Raw genomic sequence first — 23,770 nt, forward strand, 5'->3', positions numbered from 1 at the left:
ACATGTTTATTTCCTCGGATAATCTCGGATTAGCGAAAGACTTTTGAACATCCTCCACGTATATACACACACGGCAGATTTATGGTAGGGGTTTCTGCATCTGACCCATTCTTCTGAACTGGGCTTGCAGAATCTTATGCACATGTTGCAGAGCAACCTCAGAGCAACTTTCAGAAATTTTGAATATACTAAGGAAAATTAAAAAGGTCTAAACCTATGATCTGATTTTGATAAAACCACATTTTTTAGATAAATTGCTCTTAGCTAAAGATGTTTTTTTTTTATTTATCATGGCATAAATAGATATAACATGCATTATAATTCACTGATATAGTCTGTGGACATCCCTAAAAGGGCATACATGTAGAAGAGGTGATCACCATTCTGATCCTAAGGCTCTGTTCACATGTAGTTTTTGAGGCGTTCAAAAATGGCAAATTTTTCAAGCCGAAACTGTATTCAGAAATGCTCGTTTGTCTAGAATTTTTTTGAAAAAATTTATTTTACTGAAAATGTTTTGGAAGAGTGTTTTTGTATCCTAAAACAATTTTTGCAGCCTTTGGATTTGACAATGTCTTGTTTGGAGTAAATTACATTAGGATCAGCTTTAAAAACAATCCCCCAAAAAAGCTTTTAAGGAGACATGAAAATTTCAGTTTTTGAACATCTCAAAAAAACTCTTCTTCTTGTTTGTTAGTTGTGCAGCCCCTGAGGGAGAGAATCATGGTGATTGAGAAGAATCCTCCTCTCCATGCCCTTTATAACAGTGACGTGAGCTTCCACTATGACACATATGATATTGCCCCCGAAAGGGTCAAGTAACTGTCTTTTATGGTACCCATCTAGTACCAAAATCTCAGTCCCTAACTAAAACATTCATGTAATTTGTGCAAAGCATTGATGGCCCCTGCTGTTAATCGTCTTTGTGCATACTTTAATGCTGCCCTGAAGACAATTACCTGTAGTGCAGCGGCACCGCTGTTGGGTAACACTAGTAGCAGCTCTGAAACAAAGGAGTACTACTTAGATATTTGCTCATTAAGCCAATTAGGAAATCATGTTTCACTATTTCACTCAGTGAAGTGACCTGGCTCAGTGAATACGGTGCTTGTTCTTTTAAGCCCCCATAGCTTCCAATGGGATTAATTTATTAATCCCCATTGAAGTTAGTGAAACCTGAGCGCTTTGGACTCCAGTGGCTGAGAAATTCTCCTCCTTTTCTTCCACCCTTCCTCTCGTACACCATTGTCAGTGCCATTTTTATAATTTGTAGAATGATATTTTTTCTATTAAAGAACTTTTACTTAAAATTTAGAAAAATTGCGGTAGATATGTTCAATTTCTTCTGACACTGACAAGTCTTTATATTTGCATCTATGACACTATTTGAGCAATACCTTGCTGTACTGTAAAGAAGTACAGTGTCAAGACAAACCTGACATACAAATTATAATTATCAGTCAACGCAAATGGGCAGAAGGGTAATGACGGAACTAAAAGGATGTTGCGTCCGTCATGACTTCTGTTCTCCATCATCCATGATGGAAGTTACATATATATATATTTTTTGCCATTATTAATAGAGGTGAAGATAATCTATCCCAGACCTCTTCAACCTAGAACATCTTAAAGATGAAATAATAAACCTTAGCTGGTGGAGTTATATTTATCCACTTAGAGGTGATGTCCACATCTGAAACTTTTCTTTTTTTAAAGAATTGTAATAAAAAAAAGTAATAAAATAAAGTATACTCATTTTACCAATCTCCTGCTGCTCCTTTTCCAACATTGTCTAGGTCATATATGTCAAGCCTAAATAAGAAGTACAGATCTGACCTCTGTACACCTAGGTCTGTACAGATGGACATATGACCATTGCAGACAATCACTAGCTTGCATTGGTCAACAGCAGTCTGATACCTCTCAGGGGTAACCAGAGGTGGAAAGTTAAGCTATCATCAGAATATGACCTATTGTTTAAATCAGTTATTTTTTAAAGAACATTTTGACAGTTTTTTTGTTGTTCCTTTTACATATCACGATCTGTTTTAAAAATCAAAAATAGAAGTCTTGCAATATTCACACTGGTCACTGGCGATTTTATATAATCTAACTTCCTGTTGTTTCGGGAAACAACACCTGTACATAGCCACAATGATCGGATCCTGACCGAATCCTTTGTATTGAAGCATCTAATAAGCATGTTGAAAGGTCATTGTGATGGAAGGGGGAGCAGGGTCAGGTGTGAAATCAACTATTGTGATTAGTGGATCCTGTGTATGGAGGAGTTACCCATCATTGTAATCCTGCTAGTGATAAGGAGCCTTATGAAAACTCTTCCTGAAAGAACAGGAAGTATGAGTCTAAAAAAGCCCCAGTGGACAAGATTAATAATTTTTTTTTTTCTTTTTATAAAGATTGTAATATTAAAAAAAACATTGCCAAAAATACATGTAGCATAAAAACCTTATTTAGGCAACAAGTCACTTTCTGATGATAGCTTCCGTTTAAAGAGGTTGTCCACTACTTTTACATTGATGACCTATCATTAAGATAGATCATCAATGTCTGATCGGCCGGGGTCCAACACCCGGCACCCCCGCCATTCAGGTGTTATCAGTGTTGGCTGCAGTGGCCACCGGCCGGAAGTATTCACTAGCCGAGCTGCTCTGTCTTCTGGTAGTGGCCGAGGCTTGGTTCTGCACATCTGCCTCCCATGAAAATCAATAGATGTGCACTACCCTGCGGCGGCCACTATTAGAAGACGACCAGGTCCGCAAGCGAGTACTTCCAGCTGGCGGCGGCCGCCAACATCAATAACAGCTGATCAGCGTGGGTGACCCCGGCCAATAAGACATTGATGACCTTTCCTAAGGATAGGTCATCAATGTAAAAGTAGAGGGCAGCCTCTTTAAGATGTGCCTGAAAAATATAATTGCAGCGGGTAAAAATGTATAATGCCCTATATAATACACTACTTTCATCCATATTCTGGATATGACTTGCCCATTATAGGTCAATGGGTGCATAAAAGACAAATCCATCCAGGTAACATTCATATGTCATGGAGTTTTCACAGATCCATTACAGTTATAAAGATCGGAAACTTTATTTGATCTGAATTATTTATTAACTTGTTCTTGAAAACAGATGCCATCTAGATGTACAAAATGGATATATATGGATTGCAATTGCATATGGATGTAAAATATGGCACAAGGACGACATATGGATGAAAGTACTGATGAAAAATTATTGTTTTCTTGACGTAAACTGGACAATTTTATATACACTTGTGTGATCTCAGGCTAAGGGTTCACAGTGATCTAGTATCGCTACGAGCACTAACTACAGATTTATGGTTGGTGACAGGCAGCATTAATACTAGATGTTGAACTGAAGTGAAACTTGGAAATCATCTCTCGTTTTCTGCCACCATTGTTGTAGCTGCATGGTAACTTTTAATTCTCTGGATCTATACCATACCCAATTCATTTTATTCATTGTTTCCACTTATTATCCTTCATTATTTCCAGAGCTCTGTCCCATTATGACTATTAGTCCCTTTGTTTCTGCAAAATATTTCATTTTTCATCTCATAATTAGAAAAATCCCAATTGGATTTATTGTACTTGCTCAGATTTGAGTTCCCACAAATAATTAACTTTATTAACTCCTCCAGGAAATGGTAAATCCATAAAGTACAAGATATTATACTAGCTATTCTTTTCGACAGAAGTGCAAACTATTGTTTTAAGTTATCAGTCATTCTGGCTTGGGTACAAGGGACTTCTGGATGGGGAATCTGCTGTGAAAATGTTTAACCTCGGCACACCATGGCCATTTTCCATTTTTTCTGTTTTCGTTTTTTCCTTCCCTTCTTCCAAGAGCCATAACTTTTTTATTTTTCCCTCCATATAGCCGTATGAGGGCATGTTTTTTTCAGGACAAGTTGTAATTTTGAATGACACTATTGATTTTATCATATAATATACTGTAAAACAGGAAAAAATTTCAAGTGCGGTGAAATTGCAAAAATTGCAATTCTACAATTGTTTTTTTTATTTACGATGTTCATTATAAGGTAAAACCGAAATAGGAATATAATTGCCAAGGTCAGTATGAATATGCAGATACCAAACATGTATAGTTTATTTTCTGGTGGTGAAATAAATTCCGATATTTGTATAAAAAAAAGATTTTGCATTTGTCACCATTTTCCGAGACCAGTAGCGCTTTCATTTTTTTGGGATCTGGAGCTGAATGATGGCTTATGTTTTGCGGCGCCAAGCTGATGTTTTTTATTTATACCTTTCTGGGGTAGATACAATGTTTTTGTCGCCTCTTATTGCAATGTTGCAGAGGCCAAAAAAATGTAATTCTGGAGTTTTGATTTTTTTTCTCGTCATGCCGTTTACTGATCTGATTAATTTATTTTGATAGATTGGACATTTCTGAACGCAGTGATACCAAATATGTTTTTTTTTTCATTATTATTGTTTTATTTTCAATGGGGCAAAAGGGGGGGTGATTTGAAGTTTTGTGGGGGTTTTTTGTGTTTTTTTTTCATATTTTTAAAAACTTTTAGATTTTTCACTTTTTACTGTAATGAATAGTCCTCTTAGGAGACTTGAACCTGCGATCATCCGATCACCTGAGCTACACATAGCAGGGCTTTAGCTATGCAATGTATAGAAAAAATCTCGATCTCCTATGAACGCCGACCACAAGCCGGCGTTCACAGGAAGGTCATAATGAGGATCTAGCAGATGTGGTGGATTGGCTAGAAAATTAGCCCTGTAGTCATTCAATGGAACTAATCTGTGTAGATTCCATGCATAATATGACATATTCTGTAGATTTTTTTCCATTGGATTTGAAAAGGAATATCTTATACACCATTTACTTATACTGGATGTAGAAGGTTGGCATAATTGATGGAAAGTTAGTCTTGGAATTCTTATCAAATTTTGAATGTGTGAACGTAGACCTAGTAACAAGATCTTAACTTGTAAAGTGCCAATCAGAACCTGGATGTATTATTATTAGCGTATTTTTTGGACTATAAGACGCACCGGACCATAATACGCACCTAGGTTTTAGAGGAGGAAAATAGAAAAAAAATGAAAGCAAAAAATGTGGTCATGATGCACTGTTATGGGGGGAGGGGGGAGGCTGCTGACACTGTTATAGGGGTAATGTCCCCCAATTCTGTATCTTTATCCTCCATCCTGGTATATATATGCCCCCATCTTGGTATATATGGCCCCCCTTCCTGTTATACGTGGCCCCCATTCCCATCCTGGTATACATTGTCCCCCATCCTGGTTTGCATGGCACCCTCATCCCCATCCTGGTATGCATGACACCCCACCCCGATCTTGGTATGCATGGCACCACTCATCCTGGTATGCATGGCACCTCTCATCCTGGTATGTATGGCACCCCATCCTGGTATGCATGGCACCTGTATCCTGGTATGCAAGGCACCCCCATCCTGGTATGTATGACACCCCCATACCCATCACCGTGCACACAGAAAAAATAAAAGGATTCTAGTCACCTTCCTTCTCTCTGCTCCAGCGCTTCGTCCTGTTCTTTAGCCAGCAGCTGATCTCAGCGTGTGAGTCGCGCATGTCGGCACTGCCATGCACCCTCAGACGCTGAGATGAGCTGCCAGAATAGTCACTGCTCTCCACGCCGGGACTATGGACGTGTAGAGCATGAATATTCACTACTCCCCACGCTGATGGGAGTGGGGTGCAGTGAATATTAATTTCTTTTAAGAGCTGCAGCCGCCGGCTGCTGCCACCTGTCCCCCACTCCTCCGACGCTGCCGCTTCCCACCCCCATCCACAGCCACAGCAACAAGTATACATTCAGACTATAAGACGCACCCCCTACTTTCCTCCAAAATTTTGGAGGGAAAAAGTGCATCTTATAGTCCGAAAAATACGGTTTTACTTACTTATATAGCGCCATTGATTCCACAACGATTTACAAACATTAACAGGCACAGTCCCCATTGGAGCTCACAATCTAAATTCCCTATCAGTATGTCTGTGGAGTGTGGAAGGAAACCGGAGAACACGGAGGAAACCCACACAAATAAGGGGAGAACATACAAACTCCTTACAGATGTTGTCCTTGGAGGGATTTGAACCCAGGACTCCAGCGCTGCAGTGCTAACCACTGAGCCACCATACGGTGCTAACCACTGAGAAATCGGGATGTAACTATTAATTTACTATTTACGAATAAAAGTTATTTTGTTAAAACTTACATCATTGTATCTGAGACCATGTAAATTACAGTATCAACTATGGTCAGCACAGTGGTTCAGTGGTTAGCACTCTTGCTTTGTAGCACTGGAGTCCCGGTTTCAAACCCACTAAAGACAACATCTGCAAGTAGACTGTGTGTTTGCCTTGGGTTTCCTTCTACACTCCAAAGACATAGTGATAGGGAATGTAGATTTTGAGCCCCAATGGGGAGAGTGATGACCATGTCTGCAGAGCACTGCGGAATATGATGGCGCTATGTAAGCAAAGCATAATAAATATTAGGATAGCTTGCTGATAGGAAGGAGAAGTCAATATAGTTCAGACTGAAAGTACATCAAATACAGAGATAAAATGTTGGTGGGATCGACAGACCGTGTAATAGGTATGGCTTTTCCATATTGAACATACAGTGCCTACAAGTAGTATTCAACCCCTTGCAGATTTAACTGGTTTGATAAGATGCAAATAAGTTAGAGCCTTCAAACTGCAAACGAGAGTAGGTTTTATGAACAGAAGCATAAATCTTACAAACCAAAAAGTTATGTTGCTCAGTTGAATTTTATTAAATTTTAAACATAAAAGTGTGGGTCAATTGTTATACAACCCCTATGTTTAATATTTTGTGGAATAACCCTTGTTTGCAATTACAGCTAATAATCGTCTTTTATAAGACCTGATCAGGCCGGCACAGGTCTGTGGAGTTATCTTGGCCCACTCCTCCATGCAGATCTTCTCCAAGTTATCTAGGTTCTTTGGGTGTCTCATGTGGACTTTATTCTTGAGCTCCTTCCACAAGTTTTCAATTGGGTTAAGGTCAGGAGACTGACTAGGCCACTCCAACACCTTGACTTTTTCCCTATTGAACCAGGCCTTGGTTTTCTTGGCTGTGTGCTTTGGGTCGTTGTCTTGTTGGAAGATGAAATTACGACCCATCTTAAGATCCTTGATGGAGGAGCGGAGGTTCTTGGCCAAAATCTCCAGGTAGGCCGTGCTATCCATCTTCCCATGGATGCGGACCAGATGGCCAGGCCCCTTGGCAGAGAAACAGCCCCACAGCATGATGCTGCCACCACCATGCTTGACTGTAGGGATGGTATTCTTGGGGTCGTATGCAGTGCCATCCAGTCTCCAAACGTCACGTGTGTGGTTGGCACCAAAGATCTCGATCTTGGTCTCATCAGACCATAGAACCTTGAACCAGTTTGTCTCAGAGTCCTCCAAGTGATCATGAGCAAACTGTAGATGAGCCTTGACATGACGCTTTGAAAGTAAAGGTACCTTACGGGCTCGTCTGGAACGGAGACCATTGCGGTGGAGTACGTTACTTATGGTATTGACAGAAACCAATGTCCCCACTGCCATGAGATCTTCCCGGAGCTCCTTCCTTGTTGTCCTTGGGTTAGCCTTGACTCTTCGGACAAGCCTGGCCTCGGCACGGGAGGACACTTGCAAAGGCTGTCCTGGCCGTGGAAGGCTAACAGTAGTTCCATAAGCCTTCCACTTACGGATGATGTTCCCAACAGTGGAGACAGGTAGCCCCAACTCCTTGGAAAGGGTTTTGTACCCCTTGCCAGCCTTGTGACCCTCCACGATCTTGTCTCTGATGGCCTTGGAATGCTCCTTTGTCTTTCCCATGTTGACCATGTCTGAGTGCTGTTCACAAGTTTGGGGAGGGTCTTAAATAGTCAGAAAAGGCTGGCAAAAGAGATCTTTAATCCACACATGTGAAGCTCATTATTCTTGGTGCCTGAACTACTTCTTAATACTTTAGGGGGACCAAACAGAATTCTTGTGGTTTGAGGGGTTGAATAATAAATGACACTCTGAATTAACTTTTTACGTTTAAAAAAAAAAAAAATTTGCTGCAGTGCATTTCCCACTTCCAGGCTGATCTACAGTACAAATGTCACAATGCCAAGTTAATTCCGCATGTGTCAACCAGCTAAATCTGCAGGGGGTTGAATACTACTTGTAGGCACTGTAGGAACATCCTGGGAACACTTAAACAACAGAATATAACTTCAAGTAAATCAAACTTCTGTGTAATCAAACTGTCCACTTAGGAAGCAACACTGATTGACAATCAATTTTACATGCTGTTGTGCAAATGGAATAGACAATAGATGGAAATTATTGGCAATTATCAAGACACCCTCAATAAAGGAGTGGTTCTGCAGGTGGGGACCACAGACCACATCTCAGTACCAATGCTTTCTGGCTGATGTTTTGGTCACTTTTGAATGTTGGTTGTGCTTTCACACTTGTGGTAGCATGAGACGGACTCTACAACCCACAGAAGTTGCTCAGGTAGTGCAGCTCATCCAGGATGGCACATCAATGCGAGCTGTGGCAAGAAGGTTTGCTGTTTCTGTCAGCGTAGTGTCCAGATGCTGGAGGCTCTACCAGGAGACAGGCCAGTACACCAGGAGACGTGGAGGCGGCCGTAGGAGGGCAACAACCCAGCATCAGGACCGCTACCTCTGCCTTTGTGCAAGGAGGAACAGGAGGAGCACTGCCAGAGCCCTGCAAAATGACCCCCAGCAGGCCACAAATGTGCATATGTCTGCACAAACGGTTAGAAACCGACTCCATGAGGGTGGTATGAGGGCCCGACGTCCACAGATGGGGGCTGTGCTCCCAGCCCAACACCGTGCAAGACACTTTGCATTTGCTACAGAACACCAGGATTGGCAAAGTCGCCACTGGCTCCCTGTGCTCTTCACAGATGAAAGCAGGTTCACACTGAGCACATGTGACAGACGTGACAGAGTCTGGAGACGCTGTGGAGAGCGATCTGCTGCCTGCAACATCCTTCAGCATGACCGGTTTGGCGTTGGGTCAGTAATGGTGTGGGGTGGCATTTCTTTGGAAGGCCGCACAGCCCTCCATGTGCTCGCCAGAGGTAGCCTGACTGCCATTAGGTACCGAGATGAGATCCTCAGACCCCTTGTGAGACCATATGCTGGTGCGGTTGGCCCTGGGTTCCTCCTAATGCAGGACAATGCCAGACCTCATGTGGCTGGAGTGTGTCAGCAGTTCATGCAAGATGAAGGCATTGAAGCTATGGACTGGCCCGCCCGTTCCCCAGACCAGAATCCGATTGAGCACATCTGGGACATCATGTCTCGCTCCATCCACCAACATCACGTTGCACCACAGACTGTCCAAGAGTTGGCCAATGCTTTAGTCCAGGTCTGGGATCAGATCCCACAGGAGACCATCCGCAACCACATCAGGAGCATGCCCAGGCATTGTAGGGAGGTCATACAGGCACGTGGAGGCCACACACAATACTGAGCCTCATTTTGACTTGTTTTAAGGACATTACATCAAAGTTGGATCAGCCTGTAGTGTGTTTTACCACTTTAATTTTGGGGGTGACTCCAAATCCAGGCCTCCATTGGTTAATAAATTTGATTTCCATTGATGATTTTTGTGTGATTTTGTTGTCAGCACATTCAACTTTGTACAGAACAAAATATTCAATGAGAATATTTCTTTCATTCAGATCTAGGATGTGTTATTTGAGTGTTCGCTTTATTTTTTTTGAGCAGTGTAGATTGTACGTGATGACAATTTCTGCAGACAATGTTGGTGCTAGGAAAATAATAGATAATAAATAACTACATATGCAAAAATATTCAGCTTTAAAGCTTCATTAGAAGGATCCCTCACAAGCTTCCTCAGTTTTAGCACAACATATTTTCCCTTAAAATGACTGACACCCTAATGGAAACCAAACCTAATTATAGTCAATGGGGTCTATCTGGCACCATTTGTGTTGATCATAGGATGGATCTGAGTCCCATATTTTCTACTCCTAATCCTATTGAATAGATGTTGCTATGTTGCTTTGTTTGCTAAGTTATGTTAATTTCTGCAAGTAGATGTTATGACATTATCATGGAAGCACAACGCTCAAGCCTAATTAATTAATTAACTAACACAAACCTTATACTGTGTGAATTGTTGTCATCAATTTGATTTTATCATCGCCAAATGTTCCTGACTCATTCTGGTGCCTGGTGACCTTGAGTGTTAACTCATGTGACCTTGTAGGCCTCAGATTCCACATCTGGAATTCCTTTCAGTGTTCCTGCCAAGATGCACATTACAGACTGAAAGCAAGTCAGTTCTCCACAACCCTAACTCATCAACCCCCCCCCCACTCCCCATTTTGCATGCATCCTTTAGGGGCCTCCTATTAAGGTTTTCAGGCAGTAAATGTAGTGTCCTAAATTTATAAGAGAGGAAAGTTAGAAGTTGTTTTTTCTGAACTGATATTCACCCACGTGATACATTTATTACCCGTACATTGTTAGTCTTGCTGCTTGGATAAACAATGGCTTAGTTCCTTTGTGCGCCATAACATATGGAAGAGCCTTTTACTACAGGGATGTCCTAGAGCCGTTAGCCTCAGTGCTCATTTATGTTTCTCGCAGCCAGAGCCAGCTTGTCCTGGAAAAGAGGTTGTGCATTAAGTAGGTAACATAAAACTTTTTATTGTGTATCAGTCCAGAATTATTACCATTGAAATGTTTCACTTTTTCCAGATTTACTTTTTAAAATAAATGCCTCTAAAAATGAAGTTGTGCCAAAATAAAACATATTAATAGAATTTATTAACCTAATATTTCTATCAGACAAATACGATTTAACAGGTATGGACAATGAGTGTCCCATCTATACCATCTATCTGATATGCCATACATCAAAACCAAAAAATGAGCCGGTGCATAAGTTGGTATATGTGCAATGCGTAAGAGCACGTTCACACTTTGGCCATTTCCCAAGAAAAAAAAAATAGCATATACCTTATAGTAAGTAAATAGTAATAGTATGTGTAATAACATAGGGTACATAGTTTAAAACCCTTTCGCAACCTTGGGTTTTGTCGTTTTTGCATTTTCGTTTTTTGCTCCCCTTGTTCCCAGAGCCATAGCGTTTTTATTTTTTGGTCAATATGGCCATGTGAGGGCTTATTTTTTGCGGGACGAGTTGTACTTTTCAACGACATTACTAGTTTTACCATATCGTGTACGGGAAAATGGGAAAAAAATTCCAAGTGCGGTGAAATTGCAAAAAAAGTGCAATACCACAGTTGTTTTTTATTTTTATTTTTTACCACGTTCACTGAATGCTAAAACTGACCTGCCATTCTTATTCTACAGGTCATTACGAGTTCGTAGACACCAAACATGTAGAGGTTCTTTTATATTTAAGTGGTGAAAAAAAATTCCAAAATTTGGTAAAAAAAAAAAAAAAAGCGCCATTTTCTAAGACCTGTAGTGTCTCCATTTTTCGGGATCTGGGGCTGGGTGAGGGCTTAATTTTTGCGTGCCGGACTGACGTTTTTATTGATAACATTTTGGGGTAGATCCGCGGTTTTGATCGCCCGTTATTGCATTTTATTGCAATTTTGCGGCGACCAAAAAATGTAATTCTAGCATTTAGAATTTTTTTCTTGTTACGCCGTTTACCGTTCGGATTAATTCTTTTTTTATATTGATAGATCGGGCGATTCTGAACACGGCGATACCAAATATGTGTACGTAGGGGTTTTTTTTTTATATTTTATTTTGAAAGGAGCGAAAGGGCTGTGATTTAAACTTTTATATTTTCTTAATTTTTTTTATATTTTTAAAAACTTTTTTTTTTTCACTTTTTGCTTGCTTCTATAGTCTCCATAGGAGACTAGAAGCAGCAACTATCCGATCGCCTCTGCTACATACAGGGCATCAGCAGATCCCCTGCATATAGCAGAATTGGTCCTGTGCTATGACCGCCGACCACTAGGTGGCGCTCATAGCGACCAGCTCATGACTACCGCAGGTGTCTGCTGCAGACCCTGGGTTGTCATGCCCACCCATCGGTGACCCGCGATCACGTGACGGGGTCGCCGATGGGCGGGGCTTAGGACGCGCTTACCGGAAGCGCGCGTTAAATGCCGCTGTCGGAGATTGACAGCGGCATTTAACATGTTAACAGCCGCGGGTGGATCGCGATTCCACCCCTGGCTGTTGCGGGCACATGTCAGCTGTAAGAATCAGCTGACATGTGCTCGGTTCAGTGCGGGCTCAGCGCCGGAGCCCTCACTGAACCGGGGGAGGTAGCCTATGACGTACTAAGACGTCATAGGTTGTAAAGGGGTTAACACTGTTTTGATCAAAAAGCGTAAAAGCCATCCCACTGCGACAAGGTGTACCCATCAGGATGGTCTAACCTGTCTCTAGTATTAAAACCTTACATTGTGTCAGCCAACCTCAATGTGAATAAGGGCATGGCAGGACCCAGGCCCGACTGTTCGGCCACCTATCCATGGGAAGCTATATAGATGAAATGCCTAGCTCAAGAAACTACAGCAAAACCAAGCAAATGAGCCAGATCATCAGTTGGTATATGTGCAATGTGTAAGAGCACGTTCACACTGTGGCCATTTCATAGACAAAACACAAGAAAAAAAGCAAAATGAGCATGTGTACAACTTGTGCTCCGACTCATTTATTTGGTTTTGTTGGTTTTGGTTTTGCACCCTAAAAGCATTTTTCTGTAATACAGCAAGCAAAATACAATGCCACCATTTGTATCTTATAATTTTTTTTATGGATCTGAGAAAAATCCCCCTGAGGTACAGTGTGGGCCCATACATTTCTATGGAAGTTGGATTCTGAATATGTAACATGGGTCTGTGATACAGTTATGTGCATAATTTCCCTTTCTCGCATACATACAAGAATTGGTTTTATAAGGAGCCAATGAGTTGTATTGGAATGTGATTTGTCATATTTGGAGTCAAGGATTTTTTTTTTCTATCAGAGATGAAGAACATTGACTTCATTGATGTTTTGCCTTCCTCTAATTGTAATAATATCTTCATACCACACACCATCTTTCCTGAAACTGATTCATATGCAGAGCCGACAAGAGGTTTGTTTGTAAGGTGCCTTTGCCTGAAGTCAGACCTCACTCTGCTATTAATATTCATCTCCTGTACTGTTTCATATCTCAAGAGTCCATGGATAGAATAACGTTCTCTTCCACTGGCCCCAAGCTGTCAGGAGTCATTATCGCTTGTGTTCAATAGTTACACACACTGTAAATGAGATTCCTATGGTATTCACCACGCACACATGCAGATCATGCACTTCTTGCTAGTTCTGTGCATATATTTTGTCATCTGCGTCTGTTTATTTATTTCATTTGCTTCACTATTTTTTTTATTTTGTTTTTATTTATTGATGCATCTATTCTTATGTATGTATTTACTCTTACCAATGATATAAATGGCCTGTGGCACTTCTAAGTTTATGAATTTATATTGTTTTTAACATGATTTATTATATTGTATGCACTGCCCAGCAATGGGAGGAGTGGTATTGCCCCGCGGGGCTGGTCCTGGTGCCCGGTGTTCTTTGTTTTCCCTTGTACCATGTAAACCTCTATAATCTGAAGAAACAGCACTCTATACCCAAAAAATGCATTATCTGTTTTGCGGCAGCAATAGAAAAATAAAAACCATCTACACCATTAAAACTATCTCCTTCCAGAAGGAAAGTTGCCCCAGAAACTGGCATAATAAATTCTTTCTAGGTTTGGCTTGGATCATCCAAAAACAACATTCATCTTTGGATTTTTAACCTTTAGTAGATTTGCTTTAGTACCAACCAATCTATATTTTAGGATTATTTTACTATATTTGACTATTTGAGTTCATGCGCAGAGCAGACAGCTGTGTTTTATATGGTGCATAGTGCAATACTATACCTCCGTCTGACTCTGGATTCATATGGAAGCATATACTGTAGTTTCTTTTCTTTTGATATTCTGTGAAAATTAGACAAAGGAGAAACATTGTGGTGTAATTTATCAGATTTACATTACCTCTAGAGGAAACATATCCATATACACCGAGCTTAAATGGGTTTTTCCACAAACAAAAGTTCATTTAATCAATGGCTGTGTCTCACCATGCAGGGACGTGGTCTGATCATACCACAGCTCCTGGGCAGGGGAAGAAGGAAAAGAGTATGCAGACAGGACTGTATGTGATCACAGCTTATTCTTTCTTTGAAGTAAAACATTGTTTAAAAACAGGCAGGGAAATGTTTTACCTCACAGAAAGAATCAGCTGTGATCCCCTGCTGTCCTGTCTGTATACTCTTTTCCTTCCTCCCCTGCCCAGGAGATGTGGTATGATCAGACCATGTTCCTGTACGGTCAGACACAGACATTACACAGTACACAGCAGGGGCACATTGATAAGATTATCTCAGCACAGGAACATTTTATTTAAACACATCCAATTGTGGAAATTATTATCTATTGACTAAAATTAACTTTTGTTTGTGGGAAAACCCCTTTAACTGAGCCTACACAGCAGTGTATGGCCGCTTTAAAAGGAGTCACAAAGGTTCGTAACAAAATACATATATTGTAGAGACAACAAGGTGGCTTCGAGGAACGATTGCTGGCACTCCCAATGAGTATGCCAAACCAGAATCCACCTGAAAATAAAATTAAAGGGGTTTTCTACCCCAGGACAAACTTTCAGCAAGCAGTCCAGCTTGCGAATACTAACAGTGTGTAATGTACATATGACAGTTTCCTATAGAGAGAAGTTGGCATGTAACTGGAAGTTTGCAAATCACATACTTGTGGCCACGTGTCGACCTCTGTAACCAGCAGGCGGAGCCGAATCCTAACAGTGTGAATACTACACACTGTTAATATTCAATGCCAACAAAAAATTAGTGCCATCAAGTCTCATAAAGGGTATAGCTTTATTTAAATATGTAATTAAACCAAAGAAGTTAAATATAAAAAAAACAGCAGAAAATTCCTATAGACCACTACAAGACACAATATATGCAAGTAATAAAAGATAGGTGCATAGTACTAAAAATCCCAGCACATCCAGAAGGTATATACCTGGATTACCTATTAGAACTATGTCTGTAGAATGAAAAAGATTATACTTATATCGTGTGGTGGGGTCAGCTTTGCCCCAACGTACGTTTCGCCCACGTTTCGTCAGCCAAGCTGTGCTACTTACCGAAAGTTTCCCTGGGAGCTGAGAACTCCTTTAAGGGCTCGCTCACATGATCGTATAACACGGCCGAGCGCTATCCGATATTTTATCTGATAGCACTCGGACCAATGTTATACTATAGGGCAGAGCAGATCAGTGATCTTTTCTCATGCCGATATACTTCCCATATTTTCAGTTTGGGCAGAAATGTTGAATTTGTATGAATTTGACTATTTTAATGAGGTTGTCCCATCATAATTTCTGTTCCATAATTGGACATCATAGTGGGGTCCTTCTTAGGAACCCCTTTTATTAGGGACAGTGGAGAAAAATATTTAAGAAAAAGTTACGGAACCTTTTACAAAATATAAATGACGTGCTTCACACATGTGTCTCCTCCAGCTTTTACTTTGGCATCCCTGCTCTTTCAGTTGAGTGATGCCCCCTATAACTTTCCATTAATGGTTCCGAGAAGCAGTAGGTGTGCAACCATCCATGTAATGTGAGAGTGCTGCGTGTGTTAGTTTAGTACCACTTGTTCAGTAAGACCACAGGGGTAAGAGGTTGGAGGTCAAGCCCCTTGTTATGCCTTAACACAGAGCATATGTAAAATTCATACTATGCCAATGATAAAATGCACAGCAAACAGCAGAAACATAAAAGCAACTTCTAATATTCATAAAACTGCAGCTTGTTATTGGGGGTCAAAATATTTCATAAAATCTACTTGAAAGAGAATAAATACTTTCTGGTCCGGACGGCAGACAGCTGGGCCCTAGGACTTTCACTTTACATGTTTTCGCCTTTCTATGAATAACTTTATTTTCAGTGGAGCTGGTTCTGGAAAGTTTTTTTTTTAATAATCATTAAGTGAAATAACATTTTTTTGTGTCTAATGAGCTCATTTACAAAAATAATTTCCAAGTTTGCAGGAAGTCTGCGCTGAAGGATTTGTGTCCTCAGTTGTGGGATGGATCAAGTCTGCCACCTAGGTCTGCATCTTGGTTTACTATGTTGTCTCTGAGCTGATCTATTCAGAAATGACCTTAATGATATATAGAATATATAATAATAATAATATAATAAATAATAAGAAAAAAGAATGACTGAGTGTGTCAACAATATTATGTGAATTATTATTTTTAGAGTGAATTTTAGAATTTAAATATATTTCTGAATGTTAAGTTTTATGCAGTTTTTTTTTTATTTATCTAAAGTCAAAAATTAATCCGAAAGTAAAGTCAAAAAATACCGATGCTTCTGTTCACTTCTATCTTCATTCCTCTATTTGTCTTAAGATACTGCAGAAAAAAAAATGCACAGAAAAGTGCATCAAAACTTCTGTTAATTCTGCATTAACTGTGAATTCTGGCAGCTCTTCTTCCAGCTTGTGTTCAACACAGGAGAATGTGTTTCTATAGCTAAGCCAGTCTAGATAGTCATTGGCTGTGACAAAGGCAAGGGCTGGCTAAACTACTAAAGGTAATCTGTCAGTGGTTATTGCTTTGCAACCTAAGAGCAGTATAATATAGAGCAAGACAGCCTAACTCTACGGGACTGTATGCTGCAGTTTTGATATAATCCCTGTTTTCTCTCCTGAAGATGAAGCAGTGGTTAGAATGCTGAGCTGTGTATAACCCCGCCCACACCTCCTGTGTACAATGTCAGCAAGTTGCCAATCAGTGGTGGGGGCGGGGTTATACAGATTAGCCTGACTGCCAATCACGTGAGGCCTAGCCCTGTCGGGATAATTTCCTGCTGATAAAACACTGATTTTATTGAAATTACAACACACAGTTTACTATGTAACACATCCTTGGAATTGGGCTTATTTGCCCTATATTATGCTGCGCTCAGATTAAATAGTAAAAGCCTGTTGACAGATTCCCTTTAAAATGAGTCAGTCAGCCAGCCTCCTTCACCCACAGCACCTGGAAATACTGGTGCTGTTCTGAGGACAAAGTGTGGACAAATATTGATTTGATTTTGATTTCTCTTCTGTTCATTCACTTTGCATTTTGTTAATTGATAAAAATAAACTATTAACACTCTTATTTTTGAAAGCATTCAGTATACAGTATAGAAATGTGGTAAACCAAAAATAATATTGAATCCAGCTCACCAGTCCTTTTAGAAAGGTAACATAGTAACATAGTAACATAGTTTTTAAGGTTGAAGGAAGACTAAGTCCATCTAGTTCAACCCATAGCCTAACTTGTTGATCCAGAGGAAGGCAAAAAAAAACCATGTGGCAAACACTAAGCTCCACATTGGGGAAAAAATTCCTTCCCGACTCCATACGACAATCAGACTAGTTCCCTGGATCAACGCCCTATCAAGGAATCTAGTATTTATAACCTGTAATATTATACTTTTCAAGAAAGGCTTCCATGTCCTTCTTAAATTTTAACAGTGAATCACTCATTACAACATCATGCGGCAGAGAGTTCCATAGTCTCACTGCTCTTACAGTAAAGAATCCGCGTCTGTGATTATGATTAAACCTTCTTTCCTCCAGACGTAGAAGATGCCCCCTTGTCCACGGCTCAGGCCTCAGAGTAAAAAGATCAGTAGAAAGGTCTTTGTACTGTCCCCTCATATACTTGTACATAGTAATAAGATCACCCCTAAGCCTTCTTTTTTCCACAGTAAATAACCCCAAGTGTAATAACCTGTCTTGGTATTGCAGACCCCCCAGTCCACTAATAACCTTGGTCACTCTTCACTGCACCCACTCTAGTTCAACTATGTCTTTCTTATACACCGGAGACCAGAACTGTACACAGTATTCTAAGTGTGGTCGCACTAGTGACTTGTATAGAGGTAAAATTATGTTCTCCCCATGAGCATCTATGCCTCTTTTAATGCATCCCATTATTTTATTTGCCTTTGCAGCAGCAGCCTGACACTGGCCACTAAACGTGAGCTTGTCGTCCACCAATACACCCAGGTCTTTTTCAGTTACAGTTTTGCCCAGTGTTTTACAATTAAGTATATAATTATAAATTTTATTTCCTCTGCCCAAGTGCATTACCTTACATTTATCCCCATTAAAGCTCATTTGCCATTTATCAGCCCAAGCTTCTATTTTACATAGATCCTCCTGTAATATAAAATTGTCCTCCTCTGTATTGATTACCCTGCAGAGTTTAGTGTCATCTGCAAATATTGAAATATTACTCTGTATGCCCCCTACAAGGTCATTAATAAATATGTTAAAAAGAAGGGGGCCCAATACTAACCCCTGTGGTACCCCACTGTTAACTGAGACCCAGTCTGAGTGTTTTCCATTAATAACCACCCTTTGTTTCCTATCACTGAGCCAATTCTTAACCCACATACATATATTTTCCCCTACCCCCATTGTTCTCATTTTATGTATCAACCTTTTGTGTGGAACCGTATAAAAAGCTTTTGAAAAGTCCATATACACGACATCCACTGCATTTCCTTGGTCCAGTCCAGAACTTGCCTCCTCATAAAAACTGATCAGATTAGTTTGACAGGAACGGTCCCTTGTAAACCCATGTTGATATTGGGTCATGAGGTTATTCTTCTTCAGATACTCTAGTATAGCATCTCTTATGAAACCCTCCAGGATTTTACCCACAGTAGAGGTTAAGCTTACTGGCCTATAATTTCCAAGTTCAGTTTTTGTACCCTTTTTGAATATTGGCACCACATTTGCTATACGCCAGTCCTGTGGTACAGACCCTGTTATTATGGAATCTTTAAAGATTAAAAATAATGTTCTATCTATGACATTACTTAATTCCTGCAGTACTCGCGGGTGTATCCCATCCGGGCCCGGGGATTCGTCAACTTTAGTGATTTTTAGATGCCGCCGTACTTCCTGCTGGGTTAAGCAAGTGACATTTACTGGAGAATTTTTGTTATCACTAATCATGTTTTCTGTCGTGCGATTTTCTTGTGTAAATACGGTTGAAAAAAAATCATTTAGCATATTGGCTTTTTCCTCATCCTCATCCACCATTTCACCCAGACTATTTTTAAGGGGGCCAACACTATCATTTTTTAGTTTTTTACTATTTATGTAGTTAAAGAATATTTTGGGGTTATTTTTACTTTCTCTGGCAATGATTCTCTCTGCCTCAATCTTTGCTGCCTTGATTTGTTTTTTACATAATTTATTTAATCTTCTATATTTATTTAATGCCTCATCACTACCTACTTGCTTTAGTTCTCTAAATGCTTTCTTTTTGTCACTTATTGCGCCCCTTACAGCTCTATTTAGCCATAGTGGTTTCCTCTTATTTCTAGCATGTTTATTCCCAAGGGGTATATATTGTGCACAGGTCCTATTCAGGATGTTAATAAATGTCTCCCATTTGCTTTGTGTAGCTTTATGTCTCAGGATATCGTCCCAGTTTATTGCACTAAGATCATCTCTTAACCGTTGGAAATTTGCCTTCCTGAAGTTTAGTGTCCTTGTAACCCCTCTACTACACATCTTATTAAAGGTTACATGAAAACGTATTATTTTGTGATCACTATTACCCAAGTGACCCCCAACTGGTATATTTGATATGCGGTCTGGCCTATTGGTTAATATTAGGTCTAGCAGTACCCCCGTTCTTGTTGGGTCCTGAACCAGTTGTGAAAGGTAATTGTCTCTCATAGTTGTCAAAAACCTATTTCCTTTGCTTGAACTACATGTTTCTGTCCCCCAATGTATTTCAGGGTAGTTGAAGTCTCCCATAATAATGACTTCTCCTTGAGTCACTGCTTCATCTATTTGCTTTACGAGGATATTCTCCGCTACTTCCATTATTTTTGGAGACTTATAACAAACCCCTATCAGTAATTTATTTTTTTTTTCCCCTCCCCTTATCTCCACCCACAGGGACTCTACATTTTCATTAGATTCACATATATCCTCCTGCAAGACAGGTTTTAAGGATGATTTTACATATAAACGCCCCCCCTCGCTTGTTTGTGCGGTCATTTCTGAACAGACTATAGCCCTGTAAATTAACTGCCCAGTCATGGCTCTCGTCCAGCCACGTCTCAGAGATCCCTACCATGTCATAATTATTTTCCAACATAATTAATTCTAATTCCTCCATTTTGTTGGTGAGGCTTCTGGCATTAGTGTACATGCATTTTATGTATCTCTCTGTACCTCTATTCCTTCTTACTTTATTGACTGTTCTAACCCCACCCCCAATTTCATTATTTGTGCCCAGGTCACTATCTGCACTATCTTCCCCACCTATAAAATGAATACCCTCCCCCCCAATCCCTAGTTTAAACACTCCTCCAACCTTCTAGCCATTTTCTCCCCCAGCACAGCTGCACCCTCCCCATTAAGGTGCAGCCGGTCCCTAGCGTAGAGTCTGTAGCCAACTGAGAAGTCGGCCCAGTTCTCCAGGAACCCAAATCCCTCCTTCCTACACCAGTTCTTGAGCCACTTCTTTATCTCCCTAATCTCCCATTGCCTCTCTGGCGTGGCACATGGTACCGGTAGTATTTCAGAGAATACCACCTTGGAGGTCCTTGCTTTCAGCTTGCAGCCTAATTCCCTGAAATAATCTTTAAGGACCTTCCACCTACCTCTAACTTTGTCATTTGTGCCAATGTGCACCATGACCGCTGGGTCCTCACCAGCCCCTCCCAGTAATCTGTCAACCCGATCAGCGATGTGCCGGACTCGAGCACCAGGTAGGCAGCACACTGTATTCCAGAGATGCACGGACTGTATATCTTGTGGTGCAACACTAGAATTAAGAACTGTTTGTTCGAAACGCGTCAGTGAGCATGCTTCTGACATAACACTTTTAATCATGAATTTTTAATATTTTTCAATAAATTTAGATTTTTAAATAGTTTTCCACTTAAGTGGTGCTGGACCCCCTCCTTCTACTTCTATTTTAGTATAGAAATGTGGACAACCTCTTACAAGAAAAAATACTGTAATGTTATATGATCAGAAGGATGGAAAATCAGATATTCCTTTAAAGGGGTTTATCTGGGACTATTTGATTTTTTTTTTACTATAAAGCGCCTAAGAACTAACAGGCAGGTAGCTGCTAATGGACCCCTCCTGCCAGCAATTATGCTGCTTCACATCAACAGAGCAACTCTTCATTTTTTGAACTGTTGGGTTGACGCGGCATGACTGCCGACGTCATGCTGACTGACAGCTGGCTCCCTGCAGTTAGGCAGCGGGCAGCATGATCAATCAGCATGATGTTGGCAGTCATGCCCCGTCAACAAAGCAGAGTGGAAGAAAATATGTTGCTCTGTTGATGTAACGTCAGGGGATGACGCTGAATTGCCATCAAGAGCAGTCTGGCAGAGATCGGCACCAGACAGGACAGGTAGGTAGTTAGCAATGACCTACCTATTAGTTCTTAGACCCATAGTGAAAAAAATCAAATAGTCCTGGATAACCCCTTTAAGTGTCTAATCCAAGGATCATATTTGTGTCCATGTCTATAACATTGAGATTTAGGTTTATTAGAGGCGGCTTAGGGATTTCACTTTTTTAAAGAAACACTCCCATTATAGCTTTTATGGGCTATGCTTGTGTGAATGTATATGTCGTGCAGCGTAGGTGTATTTATATATCCGGCTCATGTAGAGACCCCAGTATGATCCGGAGAGTCGGAACTTCAATCACGTCACTCAAACGTCTATTGGAGAGTATATTACTACACTTACACTATACTATACAGTACAGACCAAAAGTTTGGACACACCTCATTTATAGATTTTTCTGTATTTTCATGACTATGAAAATTGTACATTCACACTGAAGGCATCAAAATTGCCTTCAAGATTGTTGGAAGACCATTTCCGGTGACTACCTCTTGAAGCTCATCAAGAGAATGCCAAGAGTGTGCAAAGCAGTCATCAAAGCAAAAGGTGGCTACTTTGAAGAACCTAGAATATAAGACATATTTTCAGTTGTTTCACACTTTTTTGTTAAGTATATAATTCCACATGTGTTAATTCATAGTTTTGATGCCTTTAGTGTGAATGTACAATTTTCATAGTCATGAAAATACAGAAAAATCTTTAAATGAGAAGGTGTGTCCAAACTTTGGTCTGTACTGTATGTATATTCATACAGGTTGAGCCCATAACAATTTGCATGGGAGTGCTTCTGTAAGCAACTCTGTACTGACAGCTGAGATGATGTGTAATAGAGGAAGACAAAGTCATTCAGCAAGTGAATACACGTCATATTAAGACATGTGTGATCCAAAGCAAACAAGAAGACAATTGAACAAGGTTTCTTGGCGATTAAGAGATGAATAAACACTTCCACTTCTCTGTATTTAGGTATTTGTACAGCTGCAGAGAAATTGTGCTGAGGAGGAATACAGCAGGGAGCCTGGGCTTTAGCTTTGTAGGAGGTTCGGAGGATTGCAACCGGAACAAGCCATTTTTTATTAAATCCATACTAGAGGGCACCCCTGCTTACAACGACGGAAGAATAAGGTAATTCATCCTTTTACTCATTGAGCGTGATATCAGATACATTGTCACCTTCTCTGTCTATTGATGTTTGAGTTAAGAAAACAGTTAAACAGTTAGACAATGGAACTGAACGTATTATGTGAGAGAGTCCAATAGAAGTGTTATTTCAGTTTAGCTCATGGATATACGCGCTTAAAGGGAATCCGTCAGCAGGATTTCTCACCCCAAACCATTTATATGCACATGTAGCTCTTTCAAAGACAAGTCCAGTAATACCTTTACATGGCCAGTCCATTCCTCCATAACTGAGAAATCAGCTTTTGAATTGATATGCAAATAAGGCTGAAGATCTAAAGCCTCTGTCACTCCAGCTCTACTCCCCTCCAAGCACATCCTGCTTGACTGATAGCTCCTTTGCATGAAATCACACATCATACAGGCTGTCAGTCAAGCAGGAGGAGGCAGCACTGTGCGGGGAATAGAGCTGGAGTGACAGAGGCTTCAGATCTACAGCCTCACATACCAATTCAAACTCTGATTTCTCAGTAACAGAAGAATGGACTGGCCATTTACAGGTATTGCTTAACTTGTTTTTGAAACCGCTACATACAGATATAAATAGTTTGGGGTGAGAAATCCTGGTGACACATTCCCTTTAATATGGTATGTGCATAAAAAGTCAAGAAACAAAATGAAGGAGGAGGAATTGGCATGTAGGTTTCATGGGGTCAGAAGAAAAGATGTAATAAGTGATTAGTCCAAGAGTTATAGGAGGAATGCGAAAAGCAGGGGGAGCAGATAATAATGGTTCCATCTTTATATTTAGGGATGTTCATGAAAAGAAAGAAATGTTTCCAAATCTTCTGAAATAGCCCTTTCTCCTGGGTCAACAATTCCTTCATATATAATGCATGTGGTTTACATTTTGGGGGACTATTAGGACATTTTAGGGTGGCTTTTCACATTTGCAAATTGGTAGAAAAACTTTAGCCACAAATATCAAGGCCTACAT

The 23,770-nt window shown here is 40.3% G+C and overlaps 1 protein-coding gene across 3 annotated transcripts in view; it reads left to right on the forward strand.

Annotated features, from left to right (window-relative positions):
* LNX1 (ligand of numb-protein X 1) overlaps positions 1–23,770 on the forward strand; it is a 314,205-nt gene that overhangs the window by 286,138 nt on the left and 4,297 nt on the right. For all 3 annotated transcript variants that reach the window (XM_073645490.1, XM_073645491.1, XM_073645492.1), the window contains one exon: positions 22,621–22,779. In XM_073645490.1, coding sequence (XP_073501591.1) covers positions 22,621–22,779 — 159 coding nt within the window. The remainder of the gene's footprint in view (positions 1–22,620; positions 22,780–23,770) is intronic.

Source organism: Phyllobates terribilis, unplaced genomic scaffold, assembly GCF_046119375.1.
Source record: "Phyllobates terribilis strain yellow unplaced genomic scaffold, ASM4611937v1 Scaffold_1__5_contigs__length_1240528914, whole genome shotgun sequence".
Taxonomy (NCBI): Eukaryota; Metazoa; Chordata; class Amphibia; order Anura; family Dendrobatidae; genus Phyllobates; species Phyllobates terribilis.